The sequence below is a fragment of the Tenrec ecaudatus genome, chromosome 5 (genome assembly GCF_050624435.1).
Source record: "Tenrec ecaudatus isolate mTenEca1 chromosome 5, mTenEca1.hap1, whole genome shotgun sequence".
NCBI lineage: Eukaryota > Metazoa > Chordata > Mammalia > Afrosoricida > Tenrecidae > Tenrec > Tenrec ecaudatus.
Window position 1 is genome coordinate 81,524,378 of NC_134534.1, and position 17,027 is coordinate 81,541,404.

At 39.4% G+C, this 17,027-nt stretch overlaps 1 protein-coding gene across 1 annotated transcript; it reads left to right on the plus strand.

Moving 5' to 3' along the window:
• Nucleotides 1-2,545: 2,545 nt before the first annotated feature.
• Nucleotides 2,546-2,680, plus strand: LOC142448812 (mitochondrial import receptor subunit TOM5 homolog). The gene has a single exon (XM_075550675.1). The coding sequence runs from the start codon at nucleotides 2,546-2,548 to the stop codon at nucleotides 2,678-2,680; it is 135 nt and encodes a 44-aa protein (XP_075406790.1).
• The last annotated feature ends 14,347 nt before the right edge of the window (nucleotides 2,681-17,027 follow it).

Consider the following 17,027-nt stretch of genomic DNA (forward strand, 5'->3'; position numbering starts at 1 on the left):
TGTTCGTTTACACAGATTCAACTCTTCATTGGGGCAAATCCTCTGAGTAATATGGTCTGATGGTCCTTTTGGACCATCATTCAAATTTGAAGTGGTTTTTGGGACTAACATTGCTTTGTTTTGTTTTGTTTTAAAGGCCCAAAGTTTGTTTTCTAAAGAGCACCAAGGGACAATTTATTCATGTATAGGTTACCCCCCAAATTCCATGAAAGCAAGACACAGAGCAGGAATGTTACTGTGAAGCTAACTGTTGAAGATAACAAATAAAACTAAGTACAATAAGCATAAGGAATATGTTTGTATCTAAACAACACCAGTAGCAGTTATATTCTGGACAATTTTAGATTGTATATGAACAAGGATATGAAGATGGACATGGAAAATGTTTATTAAGACATTACTAGAGTGTAGGGTGAGTGGGTTGGAAAGGGGGAACTGATTACAAGGATTCACATGTGACCTCCTCCCTGGGAGAGGGACGGCAGAGAAGGGGGGTAAGGGAGACTCCAGATAGGGCAAGATATGACAAAATAACTATGTATAAATTACCAAGGGCACATAAGGGAGGGGGGAGCGGGGAGGGAGGGGGAAAAAAATAAGAGGACCTGATGCAAAGAGCTTAAGTGGAGAGCAAATGCTTTGAGAATGATTGGGGCAGGGAATGTATGGATGTGCTTTATACAATTGATGTATGTATATGCATGGATTATGATAAGAGTTGTATGAGTCCCTAATAAAATGTAAAAAAAGAAAAGAAAATGATTAGGGCAAAGAATGTACAGATGTGCTTTATACAATTGATATATGTATATGTATGGATTGTGATAAGAGTTGTATGAGCCCCTAATAAAACGTTTTTTTAAAAAAAAGACATAATACTGTCTCTTTGGAATGCAGCAGAATCTGTTATTCTATTATGTAACTCAACTGTACTCTCACTAGCTTCTCTCATTTTTTTAGTGAAAAGAATAATTTGTTTTAATTTGAATAATTTTATTGGCATATTACTCACACAACATATAATTCAATAGTTTAAACATATTAAAATGAGTTGTATAAACATCACCATAGTCAATTTTAGAATATCTTCTTCTTTTTTGTATTTATTCTTGTTAGCTTCCCATTCCCCCACAGACTCCCCGACCTCAGGGTAGATAACAGATTTTCCTATCTTTGTTTTCATATTTTAAAAAATACAAAAATAAAAAGACAGCAATAACAAAATGAAACAGAAAGTCTCAAATGAAAAGATAAAATAAAAATATTAATTAAAAAAGAAACAACAGTAATAAATTAAATAATATATTATTGCATGTGATAAATCTGCTGTAGAAGCCATCTTGAGAAGAAAATGTTCTAAAATTGATTGTGGTGATGATTGTACAACTCTGTTTAATATGGCTGAACTACTGAATTGATTGATATGCAAACTATATACCAATAAAATTGTTTTAAAAAATAAAAAACAAAACCATTCTAATGGGTCTAAAAGGAGAACAAGAGCAGTGTGATGGTGATGTTGCGCTGTGGACCACAGGGCAGCAGCCGTGTTTCCTGATCCCCTAACTGGTTACAGTCTCAGAGACCCATAAGGGTCACTATGGGTCAGCATTAGCTCAACGGCAGTGACCTTGGCTTGTTGGGAAGGGAGAATAACAAGGCGTTAAATTTTAACCTAACTCCATCTGCATTTGTTCACTTTCCAATGCGGTCTGTCTGATAAGGCTGCAATTATTTTTTTCTCCCTTAAAAAATAGTTTTAATGGAATATAGTGGCCCCAACTTTCAATGTACTTTCATTGCAGTTGGAGAGTCGTACCAGAGACATGGGCGGGACTCAGAGGAGGACTTGCAGCAAGGGAGATAGATCATTGCTGATGTCAGAAGGAGCTTGAAGCAAACAGAGAATACCAGAAAGATGTGTACCTGTGTTTTATTGACTATTCAAAAGTATCCAAACGAGTAGACTGTAACAAACTACTGTAGCAATGAGAAGAATGAGAATCGCAGAAGAGCTTGTTGTGCTCATGTGCAACTTGTTCCTGAATAAAGCGGCAGTTGGGTAACGTAACAAGGGAATACTGCACGTTTTATCATCCAGAAAGGTGTATGTCAGAGTTGTGTCCTCTCACCATACTTATTCTAGCTGAAGGCTGAGCAAGTCATCAGAGATGCTGAATTTTATATATGAAGAAGAATATGGCATCAGAATTGGAGGGAGGCTTATTTACAGCCTTCGATGACACAACATTCCTTGCTGAAAGGGAGAACTTAAAGTACTTGCTGATAAAGGTAAAGATTGAAGTCTTCGGTATGGGCGACATCTCAATGTAAAAATGCCCAAATCCTCAGAACTGGACCAAGTAGCTTCGTGATAAATGGAGGAAAGTTGGTAGGTGTCAGGATTGCACCTTCCTTGGATCCATAATGACTGCTTCAGGAAACAGCAGTCACGACATCAAAAGACATGTTGCGATCCGGGCGCGAGGCGGCAATCCGAGAAGCACTTAGATCCCTAGCGAGGAGTCCCTGAAGCCCAGCCACGATGTTTCGGATCGAGGGCCTCGCACCGAAGCTGGACCCCGGGGAGATGAAACGGAAGATGCGCGAGGACATGGTCTCCTCCATACGGAACTTTCTTATTTACGTGGCCCTGCTGCGAGTCACTCCATTATCTTAAAGAAATTGGAGAGTATATGAAGACTTGGCATCACCTGAGAATATGTGATGTGAAGAACTTGGTTCCAGTCTTCCTAGCTGCAAATGAATAGACCCCGAAAGATATACCAGAGTCTGATTGAATGGACTTAAAAACTCTGCTTGACAAGAACAGGTTTTTTTTTCTTTTCTGGTGACTGACTGATTATATAAAATTAATTGGGTAATGTGAAAAGATTTCTTGTGGTATCGCACCCTTTTGCTTCTGATACTCCGCCTTCTGTGAATGTTGTTGTTATTATTATTACATCTTGTCAAACTTCATTTTCCAGCAAGTATTCATCACCAGTGTCTGCAGCAGGTCTGTCTTGACCACCATCTCTGTGGACCTTTTTGTTTTTGTCCAGAATGCAGTTGTGAAGAGTCCATGACAGTTAGTTACATTTTGTGGAAATCAGCACAGAACCACAATGCTATTTGACCACAGAGCCATTAGTCTGTATTTTTTTAAATAAATGTATCAGTGTGAAAAAAAAAAAAAGACATGTTGCATTGGGTAGATCTGCTGCACACGAGCTACTTAGAATCCTGAAAAGCAAGAAGGTTACTTTGAGGTGTAAGGTGCATCTCACCCAAGCCATGGTACTTTCGTTCCCTTCGTGTGCATGTGAAAGTTAGACATTGAATAAAGAAGATCTAAGAAGAATAAATGCATCTGAGTTATGGTGCTGGAGAAGAATACTGGAAGTACCATGGACTTCCAAAAGGACAAAAAATCTTTGGCACTACATCCAGAGAGCTCCTTAGAGCCAAGGATGGTGAGACTTTGTCTTGCATATCTTGGACATGTTGTCAAGGACAACATGCTTTGTAAAGTAGAGGGGCATTGAAAAGATGAAGGCCTTCAATGACCTAGATTGACAGTGGCTGAAAAAATAGGCTCACCTGATGCAAGGGGCTTAAGTGGAGAGCAAATGCCTTGAGAATGATTGGGACAGGGAATGTATGGATGTGCTTTATATAATTGATGTATGTATATGTATGGATTGTGGTAAGAGTTGTATGAGTCCCTAATAAAATGTAAAAGAAGAAAAGAGAAAAAAATGATTAGGGCAAAGACTGTACAGATGTGCTTTATACAATTGATGTATGTATATGTATGAACTGTGAAAAGAATTGTATGAGCCCCAATAAATTGTTAAAATTAAAAAAAAAAAGATGCAAAAAAAAATAGGCTCAAGCATAGGAACAGGTGTGAGGATGAGGCAGGGCTGAGCAGTATTTCATTCTGTTGTGCATAGGGTCACATGGGTTGTAATCGCCTTGATGGCCACAAACAACAACAATGGCATTTAATTCATGTATCATACAATCCAGTATGATAGCAGTTCAGTCATCTTAGGACGAGCTGTACAATCATCGCCACAATCAATTTTATAACATTTTCTTCTTTCTCGTTCTCACTGTCACTAGCTCCCCTTTCTGCCAACCTCCCCTGCCAGGTCCCTAGGTACTGTCTCTATAGCTTTACCTATCTGGGATTTCCTATGCCTAAAATAATACAAACAAATTCAACAACAATAATAATACCATCAGAAAAAAATCTTAATTGAAAAGAAAGGAGAAAATGTTAAAAATGAACAAATGGTAGTAATGAGCTTACAACTCTTCTTGATATGATTGAAGTACTGAATTGTATACATGTGGATTATGTGCAATAGAATTGTTTCAAAAATGAATAAAAAATGGAAACAACTTTAAAATGGGTCCAAAGGGAGATTCACTTACCGCATTTTGCGATAGCACCTAAAATGGTCAGTTGTCTGTGCATGAGAGGCAGTATAGTATGCACTAGAGCCATGTCATAAGAACTAGCTGTTCTTAGATTAGGGCAATGATTAAATGCAAATCTGAGGTCCACTTACAGTATATATTTATGGTTTGCATTTCTCTACTTCACTTTAGGAATTCGTTGCCCTTTTATAATGGAGAAAATTAAAAATCATCCCCATGGAGCATAAGATAATTATTTTGATAATATCACTAATTTTGCCAATGATATAGGACTTTTTAAAACCATTGAGAAAAGGAAATTATAGATATATAGGCCAGCTTTTTAGACAAAAATACATAAATTGTTGATTGTACAAATTGAAAGCTTAAGTTACTGGAGACTATTTACATGAACCATCAGGGTTGCAAATAGGGCAAAACTTTCCATTTACATGTCATTAAAAAAAAGTAAAGAGAGTCTGGAAATAGTGAATACATGGTAGTCCTGGGCCACTTTTCATGGACACCCTTAAAGCAAGTGATATGAACCGAAGTCCAAGGACACCAATTTCTTCACCTTGGGATATGCTTCTTCTCACACTAGGACATTTCACCTTCAATCCAAGGGCCTATGTCAGTTCCCTTAATGTGCTACAGGTAAATTTAAGGCAAAGCCCAGTTAGATTAGTGGGGTTTCCAAATGAGATAATTCCAGTGTAGGCAATGAAGGATGTGGATCTTGAAGGGACAGAGTTTAAAGTCCCAGTTATAGCTTTGGCCTTAACCCCAGGGGCTGGATAAAAAACAAGATCAAAAGTATCCAATTAGGACCAAAATACTGGGCACCTTCTCCCCTTGGGGTCCATTTAAGTATTGTTAAGCATTTGGGGGTTTTTCACCCAATGACAAGGTGCCCCACCCAGTTTACCCACCAACAAATATGTAATTATCTTCTCTAAGACACACAAGTCTTCCCCTCACCCCCCTCTTCACCACCACCACCCCCCCACACACACACACAAACACACTTCTTGACTTGAATTTCCAGTAAGTTTTTGCTACTAATCATTCTTGTCAAAGTACCTGTTGAGTTGGGGTGACGTAGAAGAATGTTGCATGACTGATTGCTCTCTCTCCTCACACCTTGAGAAACTGAATCTAACTTACATGAAGCTGCCTCCATCAAACTGCTTTGGAAGATGTACAAGCCGAAGAGGAGATCTATGGTTCTTGGGCACTACGCAGCCTCACTTCTTTGTTGCTTGGGAGACCTGATGAAGGCAGTACATGACTTGAAAGCAGAGCCTGCCTTTAGCTTGGTGTTCCCATATAGCAGTGGGCGCATACACTACTTGTCTTTTTGTGGTTGACCAACTTCCCTCGTCCTAATGGTTTCCAGGCTATCCTTACCTATGTATAAGTCACTTTTAAAGTTAGGAACAGAGAATTTTTAAATTTAGAAATAGAAACATTAGGGTAGGTGAAACACATTGCTACAAAAGCATAGACACCTTTTTTGAACAAAACTCTCAAAATGTGGGAAGGAGCCCTACTAGCGTAGTGAGTACAAGTTGAGTTGTTAACTGAAGTGTCAGCAGTTCTAAACCACCAGCTTCTCCTTGGAAGAAAAATAAGGCTTTCTTTCTTTCTTTTTTTTTAAAACATTTTATTAGGGGCTCATACAACTCTTATCACAATCCACACATATACATACATCAATTGTATAAAGCACATCCGTACATTCTTTGCCCTAATCATTTTCTTTTTTTTTCTTTTCTTTTTTTACATTTTATTAGGGGCTCATACAACTCTTATCACAATCCACACATATACATACATCAATTGTATAAAGCACATCCGTACATTCTTTGCCCTAATCACTCTCAAAGCATTTGCTCTCCACTTAAGCCCTCTGCATCAGGTCATCCACATGTCATCCAATTCAATAATTCAATCATATCATGAAGGGTTGTGCATAGGTGTTAACCCCTAATTAAAAATAAATAAAAATTAAAAAGAAGAGTTTTATAGTCATCACCACAATCATTCTAGTGCATTTTCTTCTTCCTTGTGCTCATTATTCATGTTATTATTTTATGGCAAAAATATACATAACAAAACATTTTCAAATACTAATGTATAATTCAGTGCCATTGATGATATTCTTTGGCTTGTACTACCATTATTGAAATCCTTTTCCAAATTATTTCATCACCATTAACATAAATTCAATGCCCCCTAAGCAAAACTTTTCTTCCTTCACTCATGGTAACCATTAATCAAGTTTGGTTTTTTTTTTTCTTAACTAGTTTTCTTGATATAATATTCACATATCATACACTTCTATGGTTAAATAGGGTTGTATATACATCACAACAATCAGTTGTAATGCTACCTCCCAGCTCCTGAATTCATTGTGTGTTCCCCAAATCCCCTAACCCTCCCCAGCCCCAGCACCCAACATCCCCTATAAACCATCACATCAGGTTTTGTCTCTATGCATCCACTTCTGTGCTTTACATCTGGGAAACTCAACAGAAACAATAAAAAAACAAAAATAAAGCCAAACATTAAGAAGAAAATAATAATGATAGAAAGATAAAAATAAAGAGTAAGAAAGAAAAGACCACCATCAATATTTTAAAATCCAGAGAATAAATTTCTGTCATGGAGCAAGTGAAAAATATTTGAGGCTAGAGAAAATTCAGATTGGCTCAAGAAGTATCTATTATACCCTGGTTTGATCCATCTTAATCAAGTATACATAATCTGTGTCTGAAAGTTAAGTGTTTTGAATTCCTCACCTTTGGCGAGAGGGGACCTGCCAGGGGCTTAATCTGATTAGAAGTCTGTAGGTGGATTTGGGGTTCGCACATCTTCCATAGTCTTCTACAAATTGATGCTCGCATTTAAGTATGATAGTTTTCCCTTCATTATATGTGGATTTTGTTATCATCATCTTTGAATCACACAGGCTGGTGTGCTCCTTCAATGCAGACTTAGTTGATGGAGCATGCAGATGTCTGCTAGTTTGAATACAAGCCTTTCAGTTTCCAAACACTATTCCAATTGATAGCCAGGCACCAATCTGCTTTCCTCGCCACACTTTGCTGTAGCACCTTTATCTCCAGTGATCTCTTCATGAAAAGGAGTATCGAGCAGGGCCATGTTATAAGAACTAACTCTTCTTGGATTGGAATTAAGTGGAAGTTGTGTTAGACCAGGTTGACTAGAGAAACAAATTCAGAGACACATGTATGTGGGTTAGAGAGAGCTTTATAACAAAGAGTAATTGTATATTTAAAAAGATCCCAGCCCAGTCCAGATCAAGTTCATAAGTCTGATATTAGCCCATATATCTACACTAGTCCATATATTCTTCTTCAGACTCACACAGCACATGCAATGATGATGAATGTAGGAAGCTCACAGGCCGGTGGTTGTAGTCTTGTGGATCCAATGCCAGTGGAAGCATCTCAGTGCTGTCTCTGACAGCTCTCTGAGTGTGGCGCTTCGAAAGAAAGGTGAAGCAGAGCGAGCGTGTGCCCTGACTCCCAGGAGAAAGAGAGGAAGTTCTCAGAATCCTCTATAGAAGGCCACACCCACAAGGAAGCATCATCAGGCTGTGACCTGATTGACAGACTAGATTCCACCCATTCGCTCTTTTTTTTTTTTGTGAGTGAGACAGTGAATGAGTGAGTGAGTGAGTGAGTGAGTGAGTGAGTGAGACAGTGAGTGAGTGAGACAGTGAGTAAGTGAGTAAGTGAGTAAGACAGTGAGTGAGTGAGTGAGTGAGTGAGTGAGTGAGTGAGTGAGTGAGTGAGTGAGTGAGTCAGTGAGTGAGTGAGTGAGACAGTGAGTGAGTGAGTGAGTGAGTGAGTGAGTGAGTGAGTGAGTGAGTGAGACAGTGAGTGAGTGAGTGAGTGAGTGAGTGAGTGAGTGAGACAGTGAGTGAGTGAGACGGTGAGTAAGTGAGTAAGACAGTGAGTGAGTGAGACAGTGAGTGAGTGGGTGAGTGAGTGAGTGAGTGCGTGCGTGCGTGCGTGAGTGAGTGAGTGAGTGAGTGAGTGAGTGAGTGAGTGAGACAGTGAGTGAGTGAGTGAGTGAGTGAGTGAGTGAGTGAGTGAGACAGTGAGTGAGTGAGACAGTGAGTGAGTGAGACAGTGAGTGAGTGAGACAGTGAGTGAGTGAGTGAGTGAGTGAGTGAGTGAGTGAGTGAGATAGTGAGTGAGTGAGACAGTGAGTGAATGAGACAGTGGGACAGTGAGTGAGTGAGACAGTGAGTGAGTGAGTGAGTGAGACAGTGAGTGAATGAGACAGTGGGACAGTGAGTGAGTGAGACAGTGAGTGAGTGAGTGAGACAGTGAGTGAGTGAGTGAGTGAGTGAGTGAGATAGTGAGTGAGTGAGACAGTGAGTGAATGAGACAGTGGGACAGTGAGTGAGTGAGACAGTGAGTGAGTGAGTGAGTGAGACAGTGAGTGAATGAGACAGTGGGACAGTGAGTGAGTGAGACAGTGAGTGAGTGAGTGAGACAGTGAGTGAGTGAGACAGAGAGTGAGTGAGACAGTGAGTGAGTGAGACAGTGGGACAGTGAGTGAGTAAGACAGTGAGTGACCCATTCGCTCTTAATATCCTCAAATTAGCATGAGATTATGGAACTACCACAGGAGCCCAGAATCCATCTGCTTGTCCACAGATTATGAATGACTATAGTTTACTTTGGCCGTCATATTTTGACAAAAACAAAAAACAATAACAAGAACAAACAAATGAACAAAAGGCCGGGGGGAAAAACACAAAGAAGGAATCACAGAAAACCATATGACGATGCTTTCTAATGCCCTAAAGAGCTAGTCTTGCAAACTCATCTGGACAGTTCTACCGTGTCCTACACAGTCACTGTGAGTAAACATCGACTCCATGACAGTGAGCTTATCAAACTGTGAAGGTCTCTCAACAGATTTCCCTTCAAGGTTTACATATTTCAGAAGGAGTGTTTCCATTCTTTTAACCCTTGCCAAAAAGTTCTACATGCTTTCATTTTTACCATGTCAAAACAGCAACATTGGAATCCTCAAGAAGTTCAAATTGTGTTACTCTGAAATGTTCTTTGAATTTGGGAGGGAACAAAAACTGGAAAGGGAGACATTATGGCTGTAAGGTGGAATGGATAAAGTTTCCTGATAAAATTATTATAGGACAACACTTGATATCCTAGAAAAATGAGCAAGCACATTGTGAAAGGGAAAAAAAAATCTGTGTTGCAATTTTCTGGCCTTTTTCTCACCAATGCAACTTTCCATGTCTGAAACCTTCCTCCTAATAAATCCTTGTTGCCCGTCAAGTAAAGTTATCAAGATTATCCTTTTGATACTAAAAAAAAAAATCCTTACACTTCCAAACCGGTCTCTCTGCATTTAATTGGCTCAGTCAATTCTCTGAAGTCACTGTTTTGAATGGGTCTTGTTTTTTGAAGACATGTCAGTGAAACTAAGTGTGGTAGTTACATAATTGATGTCAATTTGTGAAGGGGGAAGTCTAGCCTGTCAATCAGGTCACAGCTTGATGACCTCATTTGGAGGCGTCACAGAGATGACTAGCTCTCTGGAGGCTAACCCAGATGTGTTATGCTGATGGAGCCAGAGCCCTGGGGCTGTAGGAGCCACAGGGAGACCCATGCCAGTACTGAGAGGCTTCTACCACCACTGGATCCACAAGACTTTCCACCCACTGGCCTGTGATCTTTCTTCCTGTATTTGACATCATTGCATGTGCTACATGAGCCTGAAGAAGAATTTATAGAGGGGTAATAGACATATGGTCTATATATGGACTTCACTGGACTGGCTGGGATGTTTTCTTAATGTACAATTGCTCTTTGATATAAAGTCTTCTCTTATACATATGAGTGCCTATGGATTTGTTACTCTAGTCAGCCCAGACTAACACACTAAGAAATAGGTATTACTGAGAGGAATTACATGTAACTACCTATTGATCACAGAGACATATTTAAACACCTTTTGTTTTGAATAAACCCATGCATGTATGAACTGGAATCCCAGTAGTAATATTTTGAAGCACCTTCATATATAATTTTATAATTATGAACTGTCAGCCACTAGAAATTTGTTCTAATCTTAGAAATATTTTTAAAACAACAAAAATTTTAATTCAGACTGTGCACTTCTATTTGTGATAACAGAATGTAATATTAATCAAATCTCTATATTTTATCAGAACATAAATATGCTACTAAATTTCCATACTTTTTAATTAATTCACTCAGCCTTGAAACATATGTAGTAAATAACAGAAATGTGTCATGCCCTAATTGGCAATAATTCAGATCTCTATAAATTAGTAAAACATAAATATGCCATACAAAATGCATTTACTTGGCACTAAAATATACCAACTCTAGTTAAATATGACAGCACCATTGGATGTAAACCCATGGATGTTAGATCATATTTGGAGAAGAAAACAGAAGCAAAGGGTCTCAACAGCTCTGTGTCTGAAGACTAAGAAGCATGTTGAGATATTACTCCCCACACTGGACTCCTCTGAGTTTGATGAGTAGCCAAATCTCCCCCTTTGTGCCACTCACTGAATGTTAAAAATACAAAATTGTAAAGACTTGAACTCTAAAATTTAAATATTGCAATTGGCAATTCTTATTCTCCAGTGTTAAATAAATGGCTTGAAGTCTTATTTACATGCCCTGACTAGACTACCTAGCAATAAAATAAATGAGTCTATGCCTGACAAACCTGAATGCTTCTGCATTTGTTCTTTGGATCAAATCCTCCAGGACAAATGCTTTCTGTCTCATGATCTCCTGACTATCTAGAAAGCTGAGGCCATCTGTAGCCCCACAGAGTTTTGGCATGGTATCCCACAAGGTGTGAGGTGCCTTGCCCAGATCTCACAGCTAGGAATTGATGGAGATGAGATGGAAAGTGAGGCCAGGAAGTAGGCTGAACAATGGGCACATCTCGCCTTACCTCTACCATCATCATAACTCAGATTCACTTGGAGTCAATAGTTATATGAAGAGCAAATTTTCCAGAGCGTTGATATATGATTGCCCATAAGAAATCATAGTGAGTGTTTTCACAGATATGATTTTCTTGGGATTGGGACCTGTATTTACCTTTTAATGTGTCTTATCCACTGCTTTCAGGTGATATCTAGGGGAGAATGTGAGGGACATATTTTGGCATGGTGGGAAGAGTCCACATATAAAAGAGCAAGGCACCTTGCACGTCAGTGGGCAATGGCTTTCTCAGATTTCTCACTATAAATTCCATTAGCAACATCGACTTGACAGATCTCTGTAAGAAGGACTCAACGCCGTGTGTACTACACAGAGCACAGTATCTAGCACACATGAGGTCTTCACTAAGTTGCAGCTATCGGTACCCAATAAGTAAGAACCAAGCTTTAGTTCTTCTGGTGTCAGATGAGTGGTTTCTGAGGAGGTAGGATGACTCAAGAAAGTCATTGACCTGAGATGACTTTTGGACCTTAACCCCTAAGGAAATTGGTGTCCTAAAATCACCTTTAAGTGAAAGAATAGTGTTGTGCTTGCTCTGATGTGTCCAGGGGGGTCTTGGTCTCAAAAACTGGAGAATGGACCAACGGACAACAAACAGCAAGCAGAAAGCAACGTTCACTTAGAAAATCACCTGATGAAACAAGCAGCCATCAGACTCAGAAGCAACAAAGCCCACATGGAAGAAGCACACCAGCCTATGTGACCACGAGGTGTCGAAGGATCAGGTGTCAGGCATCAAAGAACAAAAAATAATATCATTGTATATGAAGGGGAGTGCAGAGTGGAAACCCAAAGCCCATCTGTAGGCAACTGGACATCCCCTTAAGGAAGGGTCACAGAGGAGACAAGCCAGTCAGGATGCAGTGTAGCAACGATGAAACCTATATATTTCTTCTAGTACCTAAATGCTTCCTCCACTCCCCTACCCCCACACAATCATGATCCTAATTCTACCTTACAAATCTGGCTAGACCAGAGGATGAGCACTGGTACAGATAGGAACTGGAAACACAGGGAATACAGGGTGGATGATCCCATCAGGACCAGTGGTGAGAGTGGCAATACTGGGAGGGTAGAGGAAGAGTGGGTTGGAAAGGGAAAACCAATAAGTAGGATCTACATATAACCTCCTCCCTAGGGGCGGACAACAGAAAAGTGGGTGAAGGGAGATGTTGGACAATGCAAGATATGACCAAATAATAATTTATAAATTATCAAGGGTTCATGAGGGAGAGGGGAGAGGGTAGGAAGGGGAAAAATGAGGAGCTGATACCAGGGGCTTAAGTGGAGAGCAAATGTTTTGAGAATGATGAGGGTAATGAATGTACAAATGTGCTTTACACATTGATGTATGTATGGATTGTGATAAGAATTGTATGAGCCCCCAATAAAATGATTTTTTAAGCAAATGAAAAAAATGACTGGATAGTAAATCAAGCAAGGGAGAAAATTAAGAAATTCCTTGAAGCAAACAAGAGCAATAACATAATGTATCCAAATATCTGGGACAGAGCAAAAGTAGTCATCAGAGGTTATTATATAACAATCAATGGCCACATGAAAAAAGAGGAGAAATCCAAAATCAATACTTAACACAAAACCTTTGACAACTGAAGCAAAGGCACCCATATCAATCTTCCAGCAACAGAATAAAGAAACCTTAAAGATCAGAGCAGAAACAAATGAACAGGAAAACAACAACAACAAAGAAAAATAAACAACATAAGAAATTGGGTTTTTTTGGAAACAATAATAAAATTTGTAGGATGTTAGCAAACTAAACAAAGGAAAAGAAAGAGAAGATGCAAATATTGAGAATTAGAGATGAAAAGAGTGGCATCACGACAGATCCAAATGAAATGAAAACACTAACAACACACTACTATGACTGTACTGCAACAGGTCTTATAGTCTAGAAGAAATAGGCAAATACCTAGCCATACACCATTTATCCAATGAATAAAGATGAATATAGAAAACCTCAGCAGAGCCATAACAAAAGAAATAATAGAAAAGATCATCAAGAAACGTCTAACCAAGAAAAGCCCAGGACCAGATAGCTTCCCAGGATAATTCTACTGAGTATTCAGGGAAGAGCTATCACCAATACCATGCAAACCAGTCCAGAATATTGATAAGGACAACAAACTCTCAAAATCATTCTATAACCCTGATGCCAAAGCCAGGTAAAATCCCACTAAGACAGAAAACTACAATATCCCTCATAAGCACAGATACAAAATATTTCTAAAGAATTCTGGCCAAGCAAGATATGACAAAATAACGATGTATAAATTACAATGGGCACATGAGGGAGGGGGGAGAGGGGAGGGAGGGGAAAAAAAGAGGACCTGATGCAAAGGGCTTAAGTGGAGAGCAAATGCTTTGAGAATGATTGGGGCAGGGAATGTATGGATGTGCTTTATACAATTGATGTATGTATATGTATGGATTGTGATAAGAGTTGTATGAGTCCCTAATAAAATGTAAAAAAAGAAAAAGAGAAAGAAAGAAAGAAAAGAAAATGATTAGGGCAAAGAATGTACAGATGTGCTTTATACAATTGATGTATGTATATGTATGGACTGTGATAAGAGTTGTATGAGCCCCTAATAAAACATTTTAAAAAAAGAATTCTGGCCAATAGAATCCAATAATACATATAAAAAATAATTCATCTGGCAGGCCGGTCCCAATCCCAACTACTAAGTGGACACCTGCCCCTCCCCGCAGAAGAATTAATTTCAAAGGACGGCATTGAATCTGCAGCCCCTGGAGAGGGACATATCTGATCAGAGGACAGGGAGCAGATGAAGGGGGAGGAGGAGAGAGTGGAGCACATCCTGGCCCACCAGGCCATGAGGATGATGTTCCCAATTAGAGCAGCCAGTCGACAGAGAGGACCACATGGTCAGCCCCTCTATGAGACATGACGCCCCTCACTGACCCATAGCCCTACAGGGGACAGCACCAGAGACACAGTGTGGGAATTGTGCCCGATCTGATCCCGCCACACCAAGGAAAGGTGCTAAGGAGGTGCAACAGAACAGCAAGGGAATGGAGCGGCAAGGTCCCCAAGAAATGCTGAAGGTGGACTTTGGGGCCAGGGCGTGGTGCCCCAACAGAATGGACTGGAAAACACTCCTAAAGGCCAATAAACAATCCTTGAACTAACTACAAGCTTTTCTTTCTTGTGTTTTGTTTTGGTTTTTTGTCATTGGTTTGTTGTTTTGCTGTATATTGTTGCTTGGTTTTGCTGTATCTTGTTTTTGTGCATGTTATTATCTCTGCAGGTCTGTTTAAATAAGATAGGCTGGATGAACAATATGGAGGAGAAAACAATGGGACCGACAGTTTGTGGGGGGCAGGGGAGAGAAGGAGACTGGGGGAAAGGTAGTGGTGTTAACAAACCCAGGGACAAGGGAACTACAAGTGATCCAAATTGGTGGTGAGGAGGGTGTGGGAGGTCTGGTAGGGCATGATCAAGGGTAATGTAACCAAGAGCAATTGCTGAAACCCTGGTGTGGACTGAGCATGATAGTGGGACAGGAGGAAAGTCAAGGGAAATAGAGCAAAGAGCTGAGAGGCAAAGAGAATTTATAGAGGTCTAGATAAAGACATGTACATATGCAAGTATATTTATGTATGAGGATGGGAAAATAGATCTATGTGCATATATTTATAGGTTTAGTAATAAGGTAGCAGAAGGACATTGGGCCTCTACTCAAGTACTCCCTCAATGCAAGAATACTTTCTTCTATTAAATTGGCATTCTATGATGCTCACCTTCCCGACATGACCACTGAAGACAAAGTGGGTGAATAAGCAAATTTAGCAAAGAAAGCTGATGGTGGCCAACTATCAAAAGATATCACATCTGGGGTCTTAAAGGCTTGAAGATAAACAAGCGGCCATCTAGTTCGGAAGCAACAAAGCCCACATGGAAGAAGCACACCAGCCTGTGCGATCACGAGGTGTCGAAGGGATCAGGTATCAGCCATCAACAGAACAAAAAATCTTACCATAGTGAATGAGGCGGGCAGTGCTGAGTGAAGACCCAAAGCACATATGTAGGCCACTGGTTACAATGACCTAGTTATAACCAGTTCCTAAATGCTTCCTCCACCTCACCCCCACTATCATGATCCGAATCCTACCTTGAAAGTCTGGCTAGACCAGAGCATGTACACTGGTACAGATAGGAACTGGAAACACAGGGAATCCAGGGAGGATGATTCCTTCAGGACCAGTGGTATGAGTGGAGATACTGAGAGGACAGAGAGAGGGTGGTTTGGAAAGAGGAAACCGATTACAAGGATCTACAAGTGACCTCCACCCTGGGGGATGGACAACAGGAAAGTGGGTGAAGAGAGATGTCTGACAGGGCAAGATATGACAAAATAACAATTTATAAATTATCACGGGTTCATGAGGGAGGGAGGGGAAAAATTGAGGACCTGATGCCCGGGACTTAAGTGGAGAGCAAATGCTTTGAGAATGATGAGGTCAATGAATGTACAAATGTGCTTTACACAATTGATATATGGATGGGTGGTGATAAGAGTTGTATGAACCCCTAATAAAACAATTACAAATTATCTAGACAAAAAAATAAAATAATAATAATGCATCATGACTGAGTGGGATTCATACCAGGGATTCAGGGATAGTTTAACATTCAAAAAACAATCAATGTAATCCATCACATAAGCAAGGCAAAGAACAGGAAGTGGATAATCATATCACTAGATACAGAAAAGGCATTTGAAAATATGCAACACATATTTACAATTAAAACACTCAGCAAAATAGGAATAGAAGAGAAATTTCTCAATAAAATAAGGATCATATATGAAAAACCAATGGCCAATGTTATGATTACCAAGAAAAAACTAAAAACATTTACCGTGAAAACAGGAACCATCCACCATTCTTATTCAACTTTGTGCTGAAGAGAACAAGAGAAAAAGGGAATACAATTGGGAAAAAAAGAAGTGAATCTCTCACTATTTTCAGATGATATAATTCTATCTAGAGAAAACCCAAAAGACTCCAGAAAAGCATTGTTGGAATTCGGCAAAATGGCAGATTACAAGAGTAATAAGCAGTAATAAATTGTATTCCTATATACACCAAAGAAAGCACCAAAAAGACAAGAAAACACTGTCATTTTCAATAGCCACACAATAGATGAAATACTGAGGGAAAAAACCTAACCAAAGAAAGAAAAGACCATACAAAGAAAACTACAGAATACCACAAGAAACCAAAAAAGACCTACATAAATGGAATCATATCCCATGTTCATGTATAAGAAGACTCAATGTAAAAATATCAATACGACCCATAACAATCTATAAGTACAATGCAAACCTGACCCAAATCCTTATTCATTCTTTAAATAACTGGGATAAGTAAATCCCAATTTTATATGAAAAGGAAAGAGGCTCAGGATAAACAAACAACTCCTTAAAAAGAAGAATCTGGTAGGAGTCCTTACAATTACCAAACTACTACACAGCCACAGTATTTAAA